This window comes from Eleginops maclovinus, chromosome 5, assembly GCF_036324505.1.
Source record: "Eleginops maclovinus isolate JMC-PN-2008 ecotype Puerto Natales chromosome 5, JC_Emac_rtc_rv5, whole genome shotgun sequence".
Taxonomy (NCBI): Eukaryota; Metazoa; Chordata; class Actinopteri; order Perciformes; family Eleginopidae; genus Eleginops; species Eleginops maclovinus.
This window is the reverse complement of record NC_086353.1, coordinates 22479689-22499988: the sequence shown is the minus strand read 5'-3', so window position 1 is coordinate 22499988 and position 20300 is coordinate 22479689. Positions and strand designations below refer to the sequence as shown.

At 41.3% G+C, this 20300-nt stretch overlaps 1 protein-coding gene across 1 annotated transcript in view; it reads left to right on the top strand.

Moving 5' to 3' along the window:
- Nucleotides 1-1628: 1628 nt before the first annotated feature.
- xylt1 (xylosyltransferase I) overlaps nucleotides 1629-20300 on the top strand; it is an 84257-nt gene continuing 65585 nt past the window's right edge. Inside the window, exon 1 of the mRNA XM_063882751.1 lies at nucleotides 1629-1921. Coding sequence (XP_063738821.1) covers nucleotides 1637-1921 — 285 coding nt within the window. The 5' untranslated portion in view covers nucleotides 1629-1636. The remainder of the gene's footprint in view (nucleotides 1922-20300) is intronic.

The following is a 20300-nucleotide window of genomic DNA, read 5'->3' as shown; positions in this document are numbered from 1 at the left end:
TTACGGTGTTAGGCTTAAATAGACTTCAAATCTTCCCACGTCAGAGAAGGACTTGGGGGATTATTTATGAAGCTTCCTCAGTGGTGGAAAAAGTATTAAGATCTTGTAAATTGTATTTGAATAAAGGTATCAGTACCAGAGAGTAATACTCTGTTACAAGTAAAAATCCTGCATTCAAAATGTTACTCAAGTAAAAGTAGCAAAGCATCAAAGTAAAATTAAAGTACTGACAGTAAAAGTTATTGTTTGATTGGTCCATTTCAGAATAATATCTCTGATATGTTTTATAATTATTGATCATTAAAGTGTTCTCAGAGCTGGTAAAGGTGCAGCTAGTTTGAATGGCTTTGTATACTGCAGGGTAGCTGCTGAATTTACTCCAGGTGTAACTAGAGTAATAGTAATAGATGAGTAAAAGTACACAATTTACCTCTGAATTGTAGTGTAGTAGAATTACACAGTAGCATGCAATGGAAATACTCAAGTAAAGTGCAAGTACCACAGAATACATTACTTGAGTAAATGTACTTAGTTACTTCACACCTCTGAGCTTCCTACACACAAAACAGCAAGATGTCTTGAATTTTTTCTCAAATTTGTGATTCTTCCTTTTTGCCAATGGCAAATTATAATTTGATAAGTTCATCCATTGCAGTCCTAATGTATGGCAAGGAGGAACGTCTGTGGTGTCATGTGGATGTGATTGATCCAAACATGCAATCTATTTTAATTTTGTTCTCCTAATTTAACCAATTTATTCTATAGAATCTTATAGAAAAAACGTTTTTGCCCAGAAAATGTACATATTTAATATGTGTCTATGTTCTCTATGTATTTCACCAAGAATGATTTGTATACACCATCTTACAAGAGAGAACTTACCAAGAGGACTGAAGTAACAACTTTTATAGTGGCTCGAAGCATGAGTGAATACAGATCTCTTAACAATTACCTGCAAAGGAGTAAGAATAAAACCAGGCCCAACTGACCAGGGGGGTTATCTCTAAATTCATATCACTATGCTGTAGCTTACATTCTGGAAAAAAGAAAATAAAAGGTTAGTTTATGGATTCCAATTGGGATATAGCCAGTGGGTGGTAAAATATAAATTATATTTCAAAAGTTAGAGAAGCCTTACAAAACATTTCTTTGGGTTGTTTGAATTCGTTATAAGGTGCCCGGGGCGATATCACAGCATAAATCCTGGCTACGCCCCTGTTGGGAAGGATCAGCGTGTTTCTAACATCCTGGAGGCCCAATAATAGGCTCCTGCTGCCTTGTACTAATGATATTAAGCATTGCAAATTTCAACATTTGCAGGTATTTGGTCATTATCAGAATCCCCTCCTTGGAAAAAAATACTTTAAAGTCTAATTTCTCTCACACACAGGAAAGAGAGTAGCCTGGAGCATCGCAGCCCTCCTCTCACCGAGCTCCACCACACGGTGGCCCTATGCCTCTCCTTCTCGATGCTCCTCCTCGCCTCCGCCACTGACAAAAGCTCAGCCTCGCTACCTCCTCCCCCACCACCACCACCTCCTCCTCCTCCTCCCTCCCTCTACTTCCATTCCTTCCTCCCGTCGCGCTGCGCACAGCCACAGACGCTCCTCCAGCTCCGTGCAGCCCCAGTGCGAAGATGGTTGGCGGCTTGTGTGCTCGCAGGTTGGCCCGCCGGTCTCGGTCCGCCCTGATAGCTGCCCTCACGGTGCTGCTGTTGCAGACGCTGATTGTGTGGAACTTCAGCAGCCTCGATTCCGGCGAAGACCGGGAAAACGGAGGCTCCAACGTGCGGGAGAAGAGGGACCGGGTCGCGGGCAACAAAGCCGCTGGCAGCGACTATTTCCAGCATGGGCTCCAGCAGCGGCAGCGGCAGCATCTTCCCCCGCCTGGGAAGGGGTCGTCTCGCCACATACAGCAGCCGGTAAGACAGATGCGATGTATTCTTATCTTATCACCGCTAAAAAACACACGGTCTCGCCTGGGATGAAGACCGGAGGGGTTGGCAGGCATGTCAAAACATCTCCAGTTTGCGCTTTTTGGAGAAAAGCACAGGGTCCGGGCCTTAAAATGAATAAATGTTGGACTGCTCTCACTTGAACGGAGGCTGCAGCGTAGGAAATGATAGGGTGTCTGAATAAGACAGATGTAAGCGAGCCCTGTTTACTCTCAAGCATCCTCAACTGAACGCTTGCAGAACACAGGAGCCACATTGCGCAGTTTTAAGCTCAGACTCCAGCATCAAATGTCAAATAAGCAGGGTATGACATCTGAACTTAGCATAGTTCACTCCAGTGCAGAATGATAGCACACCAGGGTTTAAGATGCTATGTGAGGGGGTGCATGAATAGCAGGTACCTTGGCTGGGGTAGTAGCCCATACCTGTCATGGTTTATTTGATGTTATGTCAAATACAGTAGCTGCATGGCTCAGCAGCACTGTGTGAGCGAGGCCAAATTGAAACATAACCCAATTTGCAGAGTTGTTTTTGATGAGCGTACACAGATAAGAGTCCTCTGTTGTCTGTGAAAACACAAACATTTTGATTGCTAATGGCAGCATGAGACGCAAAGGTCAAGATGGATATGATTGTGGAGCCAAAGGGAAAATACAGACTCGCATATAATGAATAAATTAGGTTAAAGATGGCTTGTGGTCCTTCAAAAGTAAAGGGGATGTAAGTGCCATGCTTTGCTTGGCTTCCCCTAAACAAAAACAAAAAAGTATTTTGTATGTGCCCTGCAGGTTACACACATACAGCAGGTTCTGCATGTTGTACACTGCTTCCACCGCAGCATGTGATTAATTTTCACATCCTGATCCTTGCAAATTAAATTCTCCGAAATCGTACTTCTTGCCCGCGTGGTCTCTCAAGCCTTTTGGCTCTTGCCCCTAAACAAATTTGACATAGTTGTTCCTGGCAAGTGTGCCGCACTTTCCCCCTTCTTCCCAAAGATGCCAGCCATTCAAGTAGAGCCTACTCCTCTGACCGTGCAACCAGTAGATAACCGGCTGTGGTGTAGCATGATACACTGTGGCCTCTGCCAGTCACTCGGAGCCGTGCACTGTATCATCTGTCTCCTCCGCAGGTTTCACAGTGACTCACTCGCTTCATCTGGTACACTGTTTGTCCCACCTGCCGGCGTCTCCGCAATACAAAGTCACGTTAAGGACGGCTTGTATTTGTTGGGGAATCCTCTAAAGGAAAAATCTTTGTAATATCACTATAATAATCCAGCAGGGACTCAATACAGAGTTTACATTATTACACTTGAGGGTGTTATTATTTTCTGCATGGAATAACTGAAATAAGGACGGCAGATTAATTGGTAATGCAGTGACATAACGCAAGGATCAGTCAGTGTCAGAATACGTCAACACCGGTTTGTCCAAATGTGTTTTGCTGTTAAAACACACTGGATCTGCACCCATGACCTTTTTAAAAGAAAGGGCTTTCATCCCCCATCGCCTCGGGGCACTTCACACAAGCCTATATGCCAGTCAGTCCACCAGCCTGTCCGCCTGTCAGATTGTCAACCAGCGCTCTGCCGTTCTGTGCCCCCCCCGGACTCCTCACATTCAACTGGTCGCCCTGAGCCACACGCATTTCCCTCAACTGGTTAATCACTGCGTTTTTGTTCTTTCTCCCCTTGTGTGCAATTCAGTCACTGTGTGTGTGTGGCATAGCAAGGCACAGTTGTCCAGCCTAAGGGTGACGCATATGCGCCAACTGATGCTATATCAGGCAACGCGCCTGAGAGAGGGGAGAGCAGCACTTTGATCCGGAATAGAATGAGCCAGAAGCTACAGTATGACAATGGCAGAATTTCTATGTTATAACTTGTGTTGGACCAAAAACATTGTGCATAGCTTTGGATGTGTCATCACAGCAGGCCGGGGCTACAGTTGTCATTAGTGGTGTCCCGCTGTTTCTCTCGAGGGAAATGCTGCGAGGGAACGAAGATGTTTTCTTCTCCAGTCCAACAGACGCCACAGCTTGTTGTTTTCTCATTCAGCTGCTTTATGTATCTGAATAGCGTGTACGACATGATTTTAACTGATGTTTGTTTACTTCAAAATAAGAAGGGTGTTTTTCCTCTTACATGTAATGTCATTAATCAATCTAGATGGTTTTTGTGTGAGTTTCAGTGTTGCAGGATATCGGTTGGAGAGATGTCTGCATAGTCTCAAATATAATGTAACTAAATGGCACAAGGCTTGTTTTGCTAAAGGTGCAAAATAAACCTGTTCTGCTTAAATAAATAAATTGTTATGGTCAGGTGTATATTGCAAAATGTTGGAGACTGGATTTTCGGAAATATAATGATGGCACAAAAAAAAACCATCTAAAAACACTCAACGGAATCATGACCTGCATACTCAAGATATCCACTGATTATGTTGTGAGCTGTTTTTGGTGGAAATTTGAAGGAACAATTGTCTTTCTACTAAACTAGGGAGCAAGAGCCTTTCATCCACAAGTAGATGCTTGCTTCTGCGCAGCGAACCGGTTGGCGAAGTAGTTTGTAGAGAGAAAATAGTTCCTACATGAAATTGCTCACAACAAGGTCTGTTTAATATTTTGATTTACTTGGGCCTTATTTCTGGAAAGAGACCTTACTTCTAAGTTTTCCAACTTCCATTTTTTGAGTGCCATTCTATGTGAGAGAATCCACTCTCCAACATTTGGCCATTCACACCAAAATTATTAAGATTCTTATATAGCACAAGCAGGAGTTTAAAAAGATGGATATTGGGTGAACTGCCAACAAGCAGATTCCCCATTAGAAATATCAGTTTCATGTAGGAACTACCTATTTTCTATCACAACTGCACTCATTGGGAGCCTGTACATCTTGTCCTCGTGTAGATGTATGCTTTCTTCTGAGCAATAATACCTTTGGAAGGTGTAATTTGTTAGAAAGAAAAAAAAGATTTTCGAGAGACTCTAGTCTCGAACACACAGTACAAAAATAAGTTAGATTTTTGTTAAATACCACTAAGAACCTAAGGGTTAAACAATTACATTTTTAAGTCTTTAAGTTTGGACTGTAGCTACCTGTTGCATATTCACAATCAGAAATGTCTACACCTAATAATTAGTCCGTCTTGTTTTGCCTGACATCAGTTGATTTCAGGCAATCGCATCACAATCATTATTAATAGGTGCTTATTAAGGCGGTCCTGGTTTACAAAAACTGTTAATGTGCCAGAATTTAACCAATGTAATTCCAGCAGGAGACTGAGTAACGCTTTGAAAATTGTCTGGCTGCGAGCTTCACATCTGATCGTCAGTGGTTTCTTTCCTTCTGCTGCTGGTAGTCATATACTGTCATGATCCCCATGAGCCCAGCGGGTGTCCAGCTCACACATGTTGTAAAGAGTTTCCCTGTTACTCATGGCATTACCGCTGATGTACACCTTTTCCATTGCAATGAGTGTTCCTAATGGTTTCCTTCGGTTAAAATGGCAATCCATGTGAACATGCTCAGTTTTTTTCGACATGTTTCCACAGCATGGTGATAATACATACATTGAAAATCGCAGAATATATTGAATATTTATATCATAGTTTATCATAAAGATGTTCACAGTCTTTTCCCACAGGCTCACTTGGCTTTGCTGCAGATGCAAAGACTGCCAGGAGATATTTAACTTTAATAGTCTGAAACTGACGGTAAATGTTGTTCAATGTCAGAGAGAGAAACACCAGATTTAGAGAAGCAAAAAGTGGAATAAATCCAGCTTTCAGGGGTTTCCCATATGTGAGACTAAATAGCCTGATATCAATGTTCTTTTGTTACTTTATATAACATGATTTTTAAATTGTGGTGGCATTATACTGACCACAATAAAAGTCTCTCTAGCTGTTTTTCAGAATTAACGAGCGCTTAGATGTTTGCTAAAGACCTTCAGAATTAACATTAAGGGGATTGGAAATGAAATAAGTTTGGAAACCCTTCAGTCATGCTGGGATTATCATTTAAATTTTAACAAGTACAAGGAACAATGCACTGAACATATGTTTTGCATTTAGGAGCTTAACTGAAATCCATTGTAGCTTCCAGTCTATTCTCCAACCAACACCACAACCACGATGTGATTCATCCCACCGTGTCCATGATCACAGTGCTGACTCACCCAAACACCCAAAATCATGTACAGGATGCTACATACGTGGATGCAGGGAAGCAGGTCCACACACCCACATATACATTTATAGTAACACACACGTGCAACTTCCTCTTTTCTTCTCCAAATATTGCAGTACAGGCTTTTAGACAATGTAATTTGTCAGGTTTTTATCCAAACTTGTTGCAAATTCAGATAGAATTGTGAGTGTCAACAAATGAAAATGCGAAAACAGCTGGGTTCCATCTGCTGCAGTTGTTTGATTTTAGGATTTGTGTCATCGAGATAAGCAATGGGTTCAAATATATTTTCGAAAAACCATTAAACGATAAGAAAATTGTTAAACAAACAAGTAGAAAATCAATAGAAAATGACTTTTCTATTAACATGAGGAAGGTTACATTTTTCATATTTTTCTTTGGAGCAGAGGCTTCTGTGGCTTTTAAACTCACATAGCATATGTATTTTATTATCTTTGTGCTAATTATTCTTCCGATGTGTATTTTAATTTAAATGTTAAGACTTTTTTCTACATGTTTGGTTACCACACAGGCTTCTCATGGACGTTAAAACGGTGGAAGTAAACAAATACTCTTATGGATTATTTCGACTTCTTCCCACAGAAACAGTTAGGCTACTGTTGTCTGCTTTGCCAATGTAAAATGTAGTAAATAGCGGTAAAATAGCAATTAACATACTGCTATAACATAGAGGTAATGATTTGAACACCCAAGATTAGAAAAGAGTGGATAAAGGCAAGGTAAAATGCAACTCCATTACCGTAACGTTAGCTTAATGTTATGCAGGTATAGTAGCATATCAAAACGTCAATTGTAAGCTAGATAACAATTGTGTTGCGTCAAAGAAATGAGAACCGTTTATTGTTTTCTAGTTCTCATTTACTCAAACTGGATTTAATGGAAGTGACTGTCCTAATAATGTACTGTAGATTACGGAATAAAAATATGCTCTTCGCTGGTGTAACATTTCTAAAGGCCAGCATTCTCATTTTTTGTTCCCTCAAACTTGTCCTTCACTTTGTATCAAAACCTCCTTTCTTACCTTTCCCCAAATGTTCCAAGTTCTCATATTGCTTTCTTGGTGGTGTAGTTTGTTTTAGTGCCATTTCATGTGCCAGTCACTCTCTGTGCTGGTTTTTGTATCATGGCAGAGCCACTTTAGCAGTGGTAATGGACAGGTAAATTGTCACTCCCCAAAAAGTAAATCGCCTTGGTGTGCGAGCTATTTCTGCTTTAAACAGACCTTTTGAAATACATAATTACAGTCCAGAGACACCCAGAAGATGCACTATGATTTAAAATGTTAAACGTCCCAATCATTACATCAATAAAGTGTTACTTTGTATAACCTGTAATGAGGGAAAAGTAAAGTACAGCCTGCACATCAGTCAGTCCATCTGCCGGGATTTTGCAAGTAGGAAAGCTCATTTTTCAAGTGCCGCTTTTCTTTTTTCACATGGAGAGGTGTGAACATATTCAGATCTGAGGGAGGAAGTGCGCACCTCAGACTTGAAAGAGACTCATCGAAAAACCCAACACACTTTGATGTTGAAGTGTAATTTGTATACATGACACCATCCGTCTTCAAAAACCTGTAACAGGAAGACTTTTTATTATCATCATATTGCAGTATACCATTAAAACCCTGTCATGTTATTTCACTGAGCTGAGCATATGCAAAAGATTCACTGTAGTATGGAATCCCCAAACTCCAAAGTTGTTTAGTTTGTTGAATTAATTTTACGTAACCATAGCAGCTCAAACATCACAACATGGACAGACACATCCCTGCGAAGCACTCCTTCGAGCTCAGGTGCTGAAAGAACTTCAGGCAGTGTGGTATCCATGTAATCCATTTACAACCTCTCTCTCCCTCACTGACATCCTCTGTCTCTCTTTGCTGACTGTGTATAAAAGGAGGAAGAGCCATTTAACTATTCAACATGTGTCAGGATGTTAGAAATACTACAAATACACTCAGGAGCAGAAAATGCGCTGGCATGACTCACACGGTCCTGCCAAAATGTCGACTCCTGCCTAGGAAATGAGAGAAGAGCAAGTTCTATTTTCCTATTTCATATTTAACAGGGCGAATGCATCATCTAGTTAATAGCAAACTATGTTGAAGCCTAAACCTCAACACAATATGAACAGTTTTTTTTTTAAATAAAAGTGGCTTGGAAGTAATGATGTCGTGCAGAATGGTGCAGGTCAAAATAAACTAACAAAAAAAACTATTTTGAGCTTATCATGAAGAGGCGTGGGATCATGGGATTTTTATTTTACTTTTTAGTTAGCTTCTTTTGGTTGCGATTCTTTCAGTTGGATGCTTTGAGTAGAAATGGGAAATTACAAAAAATATTCAAGATAATGTCAGAACACAATTCAACAAAATATATTAAATACATATCCCCATTTTAAAACATTTTATACCTTTTTTAAAGAATGAGAAGACAAGAGCTCTGACAGTAGTCCATGTGTACCTTGAGTACTTGATAGCTTTAAATGCTAGTTGCTAAAAGTGTTGTATTTGTATGATATAAATATACATATACATATACATATACATATACATATACATATACATATACATATTATTATTATTATTATTATTATTATTATTATTATTATTATTATTATTATTATTATTATTATTATTATATTATTTTTTTGATGGTATATTTTGGCCAGAGGGCCTTTATTGGAGAACTTAGAGCGGAAAGGGACAAAGGGGAGGACATTGCCTGAATTGGCTCGGGATGCGCACTGGCCTACTAGGCAGCGGTGACCGCATAGGAGTCGCCAGCCCTAACCACTGAGCTATCTGGCGGCCCTGATATATTTTCAATTCAAAACTGGATTGGGAATTTTGGCAAAAGCAAAAATGTTTATATTTTATTACAATGTTGAATGTGTCACTTAATGTCAAATGTTGCCAACTCTTCTCTGCTTTAAGTCATTTCATTTTGTACAAACATTTAAAGAGATCACTTGGGGAAAATTCTGATAAGCTTATTTCACTTTTGATGTCGTATTATTGACTACAAAATTAATCAAAACAAGCGCTTGAGCTCTATTTTTAGTTCTCTTGTCATATTCAAATGGAGTCAACTTCAAGCCTTTTCGTAACAGAAAAACCTGCAGATTGAAAACATTTTGAGGGTTCCCCATAGTTAATTGACTCAACACATTTTTAAAATATACCATTCTGTTGCTTCATTTGGCGTTCAGATAACGGCTTCCCCCTCTGAGTCCATTCATCCACCAGTTGGACGTTTTGGTGATATTCAACAAAATATCATTAGTGGATGACTCATTTCTTTATGTTTTCTTTCTTGCTGAATGACTTATTTCCAACAAAGTTATGATCTTTGATAAACACAAAACTCAGAGTGGTGCTTATGTATGATTCTTTTTGGAGGAACTTAATCAAATATTAGTTGAGAAAGGAGTGTTGAACCCCTAGTTTTGATGATGGTGGATAGCATCATCTCCCATTTTTTTCCCATAATCTCCCCTATTCATTTGTCTGTGTGCTTGTAAGCCTAAATCCCATTACTTCAACAGAAATCCGAACATGCAAATGTTACAACAGAAGTCTGAAAGGGGCGAGGAATGGAGAAAATCAACTCTGGTCTTTTTTTGTTTACAGAGTAATGTGCACGTCCGAGTGGGGCTTAAAAAACACACAGTTTAGTGTCCTCTCTCCTTAGTTTGAAAGTGTACGCCTGGCGTGTCTGTTTGTGCTTTGTGCTCAGCGTGAGGCCTTTGTATGCCTCATCTGTAAAATTGCAAAATCAAAGATCATAAGCATCGTTCATCTCTCTCCTGTCAGACTATTCAAACAAAACTCCCCATTACCAGCAATTAGAGTTGGACCATGTCAACTACTACCCCCCCACCCCACTGCCGCCAATCTTCCCCTCATCCTCCGATCATCCACGCCGGTGTAACAGATGGTTTCATTCCCCAACACATTAATAACGCATCATCCAGATGAATGAAGCTATATAATACCTAGCGTTGCCAATAATCCCAAAGGTAAGAGGCTTAGCAGACAGCCCAGAGAGAGAGAGAGAGACGGCGAGAAAGACAAGGCTGGTGGGGAGCAGAATTAGTTTTATCTTAAGACGGGTATCCATGTTGATGTTTAGTGCAAAGCTAAAAGCCTGCACACACAAATACACAGGTTTGGACCAGACCACCATATGGAGGGGTTATTAGGCTGATGGCTCAACTCCCCTGCTGTTTAGCAGTCGCAGAGTTATCCCTTTAAATAGATCTACTGTATTTGTTAAATGGAGATCAGTGCCAACTGCTGCAACACACGTGAAGTACTGACTTTAGAATGTATCATTAGAACTACATGTTAGAAATGTCTACTCTGTAACCATTGTTTTTTAATATACAGTATATCAAAGGATTCAGTGTTAGTGTTGTGAGCCACCAGGGTTTCAAATGGACTGTGTTTTTGGGTCTTTAGTTTCTATTTAAAAATAATAATAAATAAGAGTGCGAGAACTGAGACTTTTATTTTTAAACCCATACACACAGCATGTGTCTCACAGCCTAATCTGAACTGAAAAAATAACTGCAACTCTGTTTGAACTCTGAAAACTATATGTAAAGGTCCAATTGTGTTGTTCAATTGTATTTTTTTTTGTTGAGGTTATTATTCCTGTTTTTTGGTCTTGGTTCTTTTAATGGTTGGATATGGGTGTGACTTTGATGGGAATAAGGTGGTGTCATGTATTTCTGTGCACCAATCAGAGTTTAGAAATGTTCTGCAAGTGTGTTGACAGTCGTCTGAATGTTTGTAAGCTTTGTGAAATCACCACGGCACATTCCTGTTGAAGGGTCCTCTCATTAGGGTTGTGGTTACGCTTGGAAACGATGAAGTCAGATAGCCTACGTTACGAATTGAAGGCATGGACTTCGTACCCCAGTAAAACCACCGGCCTTGAATCCAATTGAACAGTCACCAAATTGAAGAATGACCCCTTCTGGGTCAATGGGTTCCCGCATAGACTTGAATTTCAATAAATCAAATAACGAGTACAAACACTCAAACAGCCCTTACTTCCATCATCAGGTCCTACAGTTGCAGAATTTACCGACAGTTATTTTCATGTTGCTGTTCACGTTAATGACAACAAAAAGTGTCTTGGAGGCAGGTTAAGGTAACACTATCATTGCAGGAGAACTTGGTAACTTTATACCCTGCAGGATAAACTAGCTTCATCCAGGATAGAGCATCTTTTATAGGAATGAACAGGGCACCACCTCCAACCCTATATCCAATTCTGTTTATACATCCATGGTGGAGTTTAAATGACGTCAATGCTACCAAATCAGGAGGGCCACACCAACGTAAGGCTCCTGTGACTTTAAAGAAAATGTATAATTCAGCATGAAATTTCAGTATTTCCATTTTAAGTCTCTTTTCAAACTGTCTTTAAGTCTACAACCTCGATGGAACATGCTGAAATAATATATACATTTTGAGGGCTTTTAAATTCAATATTTAGATTAGATCAATTTGACTACATTTCAAAGCATTAAGTTGAATCTCTAAATATGTCTTGTGAACTCTGTCAAAAACCTACTGACCCCCCTTGAGCATGAAATAAAATGTACTGCAGCTTTAATACAATCTCAGACAAAGCTTTATTTAAAGACAGCAGAGCAGCTATCAGTAGTTAGTGCAATGTTTCATTAATAGTATTTTGACACACAATCTCTGTAGAGACTTGTTTTTTAGGGAGGATATGTTTTTATTCCTATAATGGAACATAAGTGAGTTTTCTCATTATGGTGAGAGCTGTCGGATGCGCTGTGGGACATGATGAGAAGCTGCGCTATAGTGCTTTTATATCAGGTCAGATGTAGTGGCAGTCATATATCCGTTTTGCTGCATATTTTGAACCCCCATTACAGTGTGAATGGTTTCTATAGCATCTATATTGTACCGCCTGCAGCAGTGGCCGTGAACTGACTCCTTTAGGGGATCATTAGACAGTGGGAAGTGTGTTTGTCTCTCAACCATAATGGTCACATCACAGTGGAAAACACTTGACAGCCTCGTTGTCGGAGGGAGCGTACGACAGATTGCCCAGTTCTCTGAAAAACGCTGCAGTGCCGCAACATTGACATGCAACACGCTGATCCACATGTAACACCCAAATGCACATGAACATGTAATCACACCCACACAGACTAATGACACTGAGCATGAGCCACTGCCTTGCTATCTCCTCCTCAACACACCATGAACTAATCCCCATGTATTGTGTTATTCTAATAAGACAGGGGAGTTTGTGACAGAAGCAGAAAAGAGTACGTGGCAGTATGGGTGATGACTCGTTGGCTGGATAGAGATAGGGGCGATCCGGCCTGTCAGGGAAAGCTTTTGTCCTTCCAGTCCCGTGGAGCAAGAGGAGAGGAACTGACAGCAGCGCTTTTCTCTCTCCTCCTCCTCCTCCTCTTCCTTTTTTCTTCTTCTCACTACTGGAGCTGAATGCCAACAGCCCAGAAGACTTGTCTCTATCTATGATTAAGAGAGAAAGTGAGAAGAGAAAGGAAAAAACGGGTATAGAGACAGGCATAGAAAGAGAGACATATACGCGAGACACAAGACAGCCGGGGGAAGAAATGTTTGGGGGAAAAAAAGAAAAGATAAACGTCTCATCCCTTTTACAAATCCGACGTCGACTCAAATCCCGGCATAATCCTCAGGGGAACCCGGTTTGGTTTGAAGGCTTGTTAGTGTAGCTCAGGCTCGGCTGGCAAACACTGTGGAGACTGTTTCTTGGAGTCCAAACGGCCTCCATGCAGGTCTGTAATTTTCCGCTCGGTTTGATTTTGGAGTTCAGATGATGCCAAGACACTGATCAGGCTGGTTTAAGGTTTTATTCTCAGACTTAGGATCACTCTGGAGATGAATGGTCGAGCAATTCTCTCATATGATGATGTTGATGTAGATGATCGGAGGATGAAACCATCTTTATTATGTCACACATGCAGGGTGTCCAGTGGCTTGCTCTAGGGAAACCACGGCAGGCCCCAGGAGGTTAACTGGGACCTCTCCAAGTACCAGTCCACACCCCATGTTTTGGGTCTGTCGGGGACTTGAACCAGCGACCCAAATGATAACCCCATAATGCTGGGGTATCCAACACAATGCCTTTTTGGTTCTTCCCTAATCGAAATGGAGAACTGTCATATACCGTAATTTGGTGATAAATGTCAGGTCACTTTTTTAATGTTATTACTTCGCTTTGCTTAGCTGATCAGACAGTTCATGTTCCTGTGTGTCTTTTTGTATTTGGTCAATCAACGTTTGATACCTTTGTTTAATAAATCTAGAAAGTAATATTTTAAACTTTCATTTGTCAGCAGATAAGTTATCATGGGTTTCATGATAGTTATGTATAATTGCCGATGACATCTTTTCACATCACTTACTTTGCATCTTTCATGTAAAAGCCCTAAATAGTACAGCCTCAAATGGCCCTTTAATCAGCATTGTTTTGGTGTGAGAATGGAACCATATTGCTTGTAGATTGTCCTGCACTAAGTGGCTTGGAATCCGAAGGGTTGCCAGTTCAAGTCCCGATTGGACCAACAGCAAAAAAAATAGTTGTGGACCTGTAGCTGGAGAGATGCCAGTTGAGCAAGGCACTAAATCTCCTGCTACCTGGCTCTGGGAAAACTGGCAGCCTATTTCCTCTATCTCAAATCTAATATGTCCATTAGGGTAAAAATTCTGATTAGTACAGCTTCAAATGGGCAGGTGACCCAAAATCCAAATGTTGTCCATTTGGTGTGAGTATAGAAACTACATTGCACCTGGATTGTGGTGCCAAAAGACAGAAAAGCTATGGGTTTTCAAGAGAATACACATAGCTAATATAAAAACACTGACATTGATGTAAGGAGGAAAAATCTGTATTTTTGACACTGAAGTTAACTGCCCCTAAAAGTATGTTTAAAGGAGTCATTGGTACCATTAGTGTTTAGTCTCTGTAAAGATTCCTTAACTGTAGTAGTATTAGGTTGATGTTTGAACTGTAAGGTCGTAGCTATATAATTACCTCATATTTCACCCAGTACACACTCATGACATAGTTACAGCCGTGTGTGACAGAACTGCGGTTTGGGTCTGTGGTCAAGGTCGTGTTGAATAATCCCCCCGCCGAGAGGTCAGTGAAGCAGTTGCCTCGGGGCAGCCACTGTTCGAGATGTTGGAGGGTCTAATAGAGATGTAGATGCACACACCTGCAAACATCCACACGAATGCACACACACTCCCACGCACTCTTCAGTGTCCGCTCAGTGCTCGACACCTACAGAATGCATAAAATCATAAAATACATCCTGCATCACGAAAAACACTCACCCACACAATCTCACTCTCGAACACACGCACATCTCAATTTCCCTGCTCCTTCCCCCCTTGGCTCATGCACAACACACACATATACTTTGAGAGTAAATACAATTATAAAGCACTCTGTGAACCACATGAATAGCTGCTCTTCAGTATTCATGTTAAACCACCAGGGCCAGCCGGAGAGTTCATTACTGAACAGGTGTTTTCTCCAGCAGCAGTGCATTTAGATCCTGCCTTCCTCCACTTCGCCGAACGCCTCTAGGGTGGAGCTCGCCGGGTCTTAACCCAGACACGTGCATTAACGCCGTCACATTTGCACCCTTCTCCTTTCCTCACCCTCTTCATTCCTGCATGCTTCCACTCCTCCTCTCTTGTTCTTGTTCTTCTCCTATCTCGAGTGGGGCTGCCTCACCGCACTACTGAGTCGTTCACCGGTCCTCCAGGCGCCGCAGGCCTCCCAAATCAGCCTCAATGAGGAGCCCTGCAGAGGCTGTCGCCGCCGGGGAGAAATTGCGCTGTAATTGAGCTGCGTGATAATAATACGTTCTTCTCTCTGATTTCCTACCAGCGGTGAATCATCAACACCATCATCATCGTGCCATCACATCAGCAACGCTCGGCAGACGATTGCATGCTACCGCCACCGCCGCCGCCAGAGTTGACCCGCTCTTTCGCTCGATTCACTCTCCCTCCCTCTCTATCGTCAATTGCACTCGTTCCACTTGTTTTATTCCCATTTCCTCTCTCTTTCACTTCTTCTCTCGCTCCGTCCTCACCACTCCTCGCTCCTCTCATCTGACTCCAACCATCCTTCCCCGTTTCTGTTCCATTTGATTGGGCGGCGTGCCTCAGAGGTATATAGAAATTACAATGTGCGAGAGGAAAAGTGTGTAGATGGAGGGGAGAAGAGGGAGGGGCAGAGGAAGAGAAGATAATTAGCATGGGTGATTATGTGAGCACAATGTCAAACGCCTTTTTGCTGCGTACTTAAGGCATTCAGGCAGGGCGCTTGATAATTCTTATGCAACAGTTTTAGTCTTTATACCGCAAAACGACCAGAATGCTTAAAAAGCCCCTTCTATGCTTTTTGGGGTATTCCCCTCCCTTTAGTGTTATATAGGCTTTTGTGCATGTAAATGGTCTGTAAAGGCTCAAATCCTTTCCCTCCCCCCCTGCCTAAAACGCCTCGATAGGACTCATTTGTATATGTCTGCGACATAATGATATCACAATGTCACACTCGCGCTTCTATGGCCACTCCAACACATTTTACGTGATAGGCTAAGGGCCAGGACATATCTAAGCGGTTGACCAATCACAACAGAGCCGGCCAGCTGACCAATCAGAGCAGACTGAACTCTTGTTTCAAACAGAGGGTATGAAAAAACTAAAGAGCTTTTTGAACATCAAAGCATGGAAACATGTCACAGTAGAGGCACAAAATAAAAGTATGAACCTCAAACGAGCACAATAGGGCCCCTTCAAACACTTTGAACGTCAAGCTTGTGTTGCAAAATATTTTCTTGTTTATGCATTCCCATGTACACATAAAACTTCCGTAGGGCATTAAGGCCTCTGTGTTCCCGTTGAATGGCATTTCCAGCCAGTCTGTCAAAGGTGAGGGAATGTGTGTGCTCATGTAAATGTGAGAAAGGATGAGAGAGTGGATTTTGGAAAGTTGGTCAAATTATAAAAAGTAGCCTTTGTGGGGAAAAAACAAGACTTAATCGACTCGGAGACACAGTCAGATGTAAAGAGAAAAGAGGGAAGGGAGTGCTTGCCAAGACTTTTTAGGCTGTGTGTTCTTGTGTGTGTGTATGTGTGTTAGCTACTGTTATGAGAAGAGTTTACACATGACTTTCAGAGCTTTAACCATCCTCGTGAGAATTGTGTTTCCATAGAAGGGAACCATTAGGAAAATCATTGACTGCTTATTGGTGTCAGCACTCTGTGTGTGTGTGTGTGTGTGTGTGTGTGTGTGTGTGTGTGTGTGTGTGTGTGTGTGTGTGTGTGTGTGTGTGTGTGTGTGTGTGTGTGTGTGTGTGTGTGTGTGTGTGTGTGTGTGTGTGTGTGTGTGTGTGAGCCCAAACAAAGAACAATACTGCTCTTTTTTCTCACTCTCTCCCCTCCCAGATGGCTAGCTCTCAGAGGGAGGGGGGGGGGGGGGTGGTAAGGCTCCTTTTTTGACTTCTCTCTTTGTCCTCAAGTTTCTTAACTGCTGTGTGTGAAATCCGTTTAACTCCAGCAAATAGGCCTACAACAATCTTTTTATGTAACTCTCAGTTTATCCAATGTAACTCTCAGTTTATCCACAGGGATAAATTAATATGTGTTTTTTCTCAGCGGAGGGCCAAAAACAGCTCAATCTCGGCACTTCTCCGGTAACTCTCATACACAGCGGTGTGAAGTAATCTAGGCTTCTGTGAAGCTGATATGCGAATACACCAACCACATACCATACATGCAAAATAGCAGCATTAGGCTTGATGTGTATTCATTAGTATTTGCCTCCTGCATATATGTACATGTTTCCAGAGGTATATGCAGACATAATTGTCTTAACTGTTGAGAAAGAGATTTGGTCAAGGCAATTATAATTCAGCCAGGGCACATCCGCTTGCTTAGCGGCTCACTGTATTTGCCTAAAAGACACAAATGACTGCAATTTAACAGCAACAGAGGAGGACTGTAATGAGTTGGTAACTATTTGCCTGATGTGAGCGTGCTGCTCTAAGGTGGGCAGAATAATCAAAGGACTACATTTTCTGTGGCAGCAATGGAGATTAATGAGCGTGGGGTTTATTAGCTTCTCAAAACTATTCTGCTCCATTTTTTTTCATTTCCACTTTTCAATTTTTTCCCCTAATAGACCCAGTGTATAGCTTACATATTATTACTGCTGGAATTGTTGCACCCGATGGGGAAGTCGGTTGTAAAGGTGATTGGCAACATTAGCAAGACAATGTAGAGTAGGACAGTTACGTGTTCACATAGTGTTCTCATTTAAATAAGAGTTTAACATTAATGAGCTCTAGATGTACTGGTACGTGATCTGTTGTTACATTTAAATACAGCTATGTTAGCTGTTTACCCCTGCTTCCAGTCTTAATGCTAAGCTAAGCTATCAGGCTTACTTGCAGGCTCTAGGTTATCATCTGGGCATGAGAGTTGTATTGATTTACATATCTAACTCTAAGCAAGAAATAAAATACATATATTTGGCAAACTATTACTTCAGAATTGTTTAGCTTGATTTGATTATATTGGGGTGACCTTAATATACTGTAAATCCTAAGGAAAGATGTAAAACTAAGCGGTATAAACACAGCTGTGTTCCAGCAGCCATTGCTTGAATGAACAAGTGGTTGCAGCGTTGCACAGATGCTTCCATGGCTATTTCATTATTTGTTTATATTGTTCATGTTTGTTCTAGGGGTTTTTAATGTGCTGGAGCCTGGGGTAATTTTCAAAGATTTGTCCTGCCAGTGTTGTTTGAATGTGGGGACCTTGTCTTTTCACTGCTAACTAAATACAGGTACAAATGAAAACCCTGAACATGAATCGATTTATGGTCATGTATATCCCCAAATATTGATTTATATGGTTTTGCCTCTATATCTTTTCACAAAAAGGATCCACCACATTACTGTTGGAGATATGTTAAGTTATGTCCAAACTTTCCATTATACTAAAGAATAATTGTAGTGATTATGATCAGGTAAAGATCCAGAATAAGCCAGTTAGTGCAGTTGGAGCTCAGATGGTTTTGTCAGCATGATATGATATTTACTTTTGAAAACTATTAGATATTCAATACCCAAAACCCAATAATAACTGGAATAATCTCAAAAAGCCATCTATGGTGAATATAACCCTATACTTGTGAAGCCACAACCTTAGCATAACCACAGTTATCACCATGGCGACACAGAGTTAAGTTGCCATGAAGTATTATTTTCAACCTGACTGAAAATAATATTCATGCAAAGGTCCAGAGTCAAGTAGCTTTCCATGAGTTTGAGATCACATACATGTATTTCAATAAAACATAAATATATATTTGTTAGCTTCTTCTTTCAATCTTGTAAAGCAGTAGGTAAATTATGACATGCATGACGTTATGCTTTCTGTCCACACACGGTCAAAAACACCCTTTTTTGTCCTGTGTGTTAGTGTACACCAAGGCCTCTCCTTTACTTTTTTTGGCTCTGTGAAGCTTCATTACTGTATATTCCGAAATATGAATGTGATTTCTTTTTCCAGCAGGAGGTTGGTCATTTGCCTTTCATTCTTTATATATCAAGTACAGAAACCGAGAATTATGTTACTTATGTTTAATGAATCAAAGATTACGATTTTATGATAGCCTGAGGCTCCACACACACTGTTGCAGGAGAGGGAATACGTGCATGCTGCATTGAACATCAAAGGTCAAGGAAGGTGACAGTTTTCCCTCGCTGTGTGTGTGTGTGTGTGTGTGTGTGTGTGTGTGTGTGTGTGTGTGTGTGTGTGTGTGTGTGTGTGTGTGTGTGTGTGTGTGTGTGTGTGTGTGTGTGTGTGTGTGTGTGTGTGTGTGTGTGTGTGTGTGTGTGTGTGCGCGCGCGTTGTGCTCCACATGGCGTCCCAGCCTGCGGCGTGCCCGATGATTCAGAGGACACAGGCAGCGTGACGTGCACTGTCTTTGACCCTTCTCTACAGCAGCTGTTAATATAACGCTGCAGCTGTGTATTTGTTTATGCCGTTGTGTTGTGCTGATGAGGGCTTTGTAAGTGGGACTAAATATGTACATTTGTCACACACTTGTCACTATTAGTATGCACTCGTTATGAATTATATGTACATCTTTGTGCTTTTTTCATATCAGCGTACATCTGTGTGTATTTAGCGCCTGCTGGGTCACCCCAGGGCCCTCTGCGCTCTTGCCAATGCCCCACTTTGGCTCCCAGGGGCCCAAGGGGATTTTTTTGCTGGGATATGCTGACAAATTGAAGCTGCCAGGCTGGCTAACTGCTCCTTCTGTGGCTGGCAGCGGCCACAAACGTACTCTGAATACCAAGCTATGGCCCTGAGCACTTTTCTGTGTCGTTGTGTCGCTCATACAAACATTATGACATTGCGCAAACTCAGAATTTCAGATGGGCCCAGCTCAAGGAAAAAACCCCCAAATCCAGCCTAAAATCTGGTTCCAAAAAACCTAATCCTCAACTCTGGGGGATCTGATCTGACTCGCTGCGGGGTCTGGATATTTGCCATTTCTCCATTCCTCATTGCCCTCTCTTGCTCTCCCTTTGTCCCGTTTTCTCTCTGCCTAGCCTGCTCTTTCAATTTTTGGACAGCTGTTTCACACTGGGATAAAGGGGGGGAAAGTAGCTTTAATTTTGCCAGTAATGCCTCAGTCTGTGCATCTGCTATGTCAGAGTGATTAGCGCAACAGAAGCTGTCTTTACTATGGTGACAAGCCCATATGGTTGCAGTATGTACGAGTAAGCAGCGGGCTTGATCTGTCACTTTGTATTAGAATTTGTTTTACATGGAAACATAATTGTTAAATCTTTCCCCCTATCTTGTTGGAATAAGAGAAGTTAGTGTGTTCAATGGTTTGCTGGGAAATGATTGAGCAGGATGAGTTAACCCCTAAAAGTAAAGTTCAAAATTGTAGGAAGTATGGTTGTATGAGTTTCTAATCCTTTTTCAGTGTAATACTTACAGTAGTGGTCAGCACCAGTGAGAGAAAACAGCAAGGAGTCACTACTTTGTTC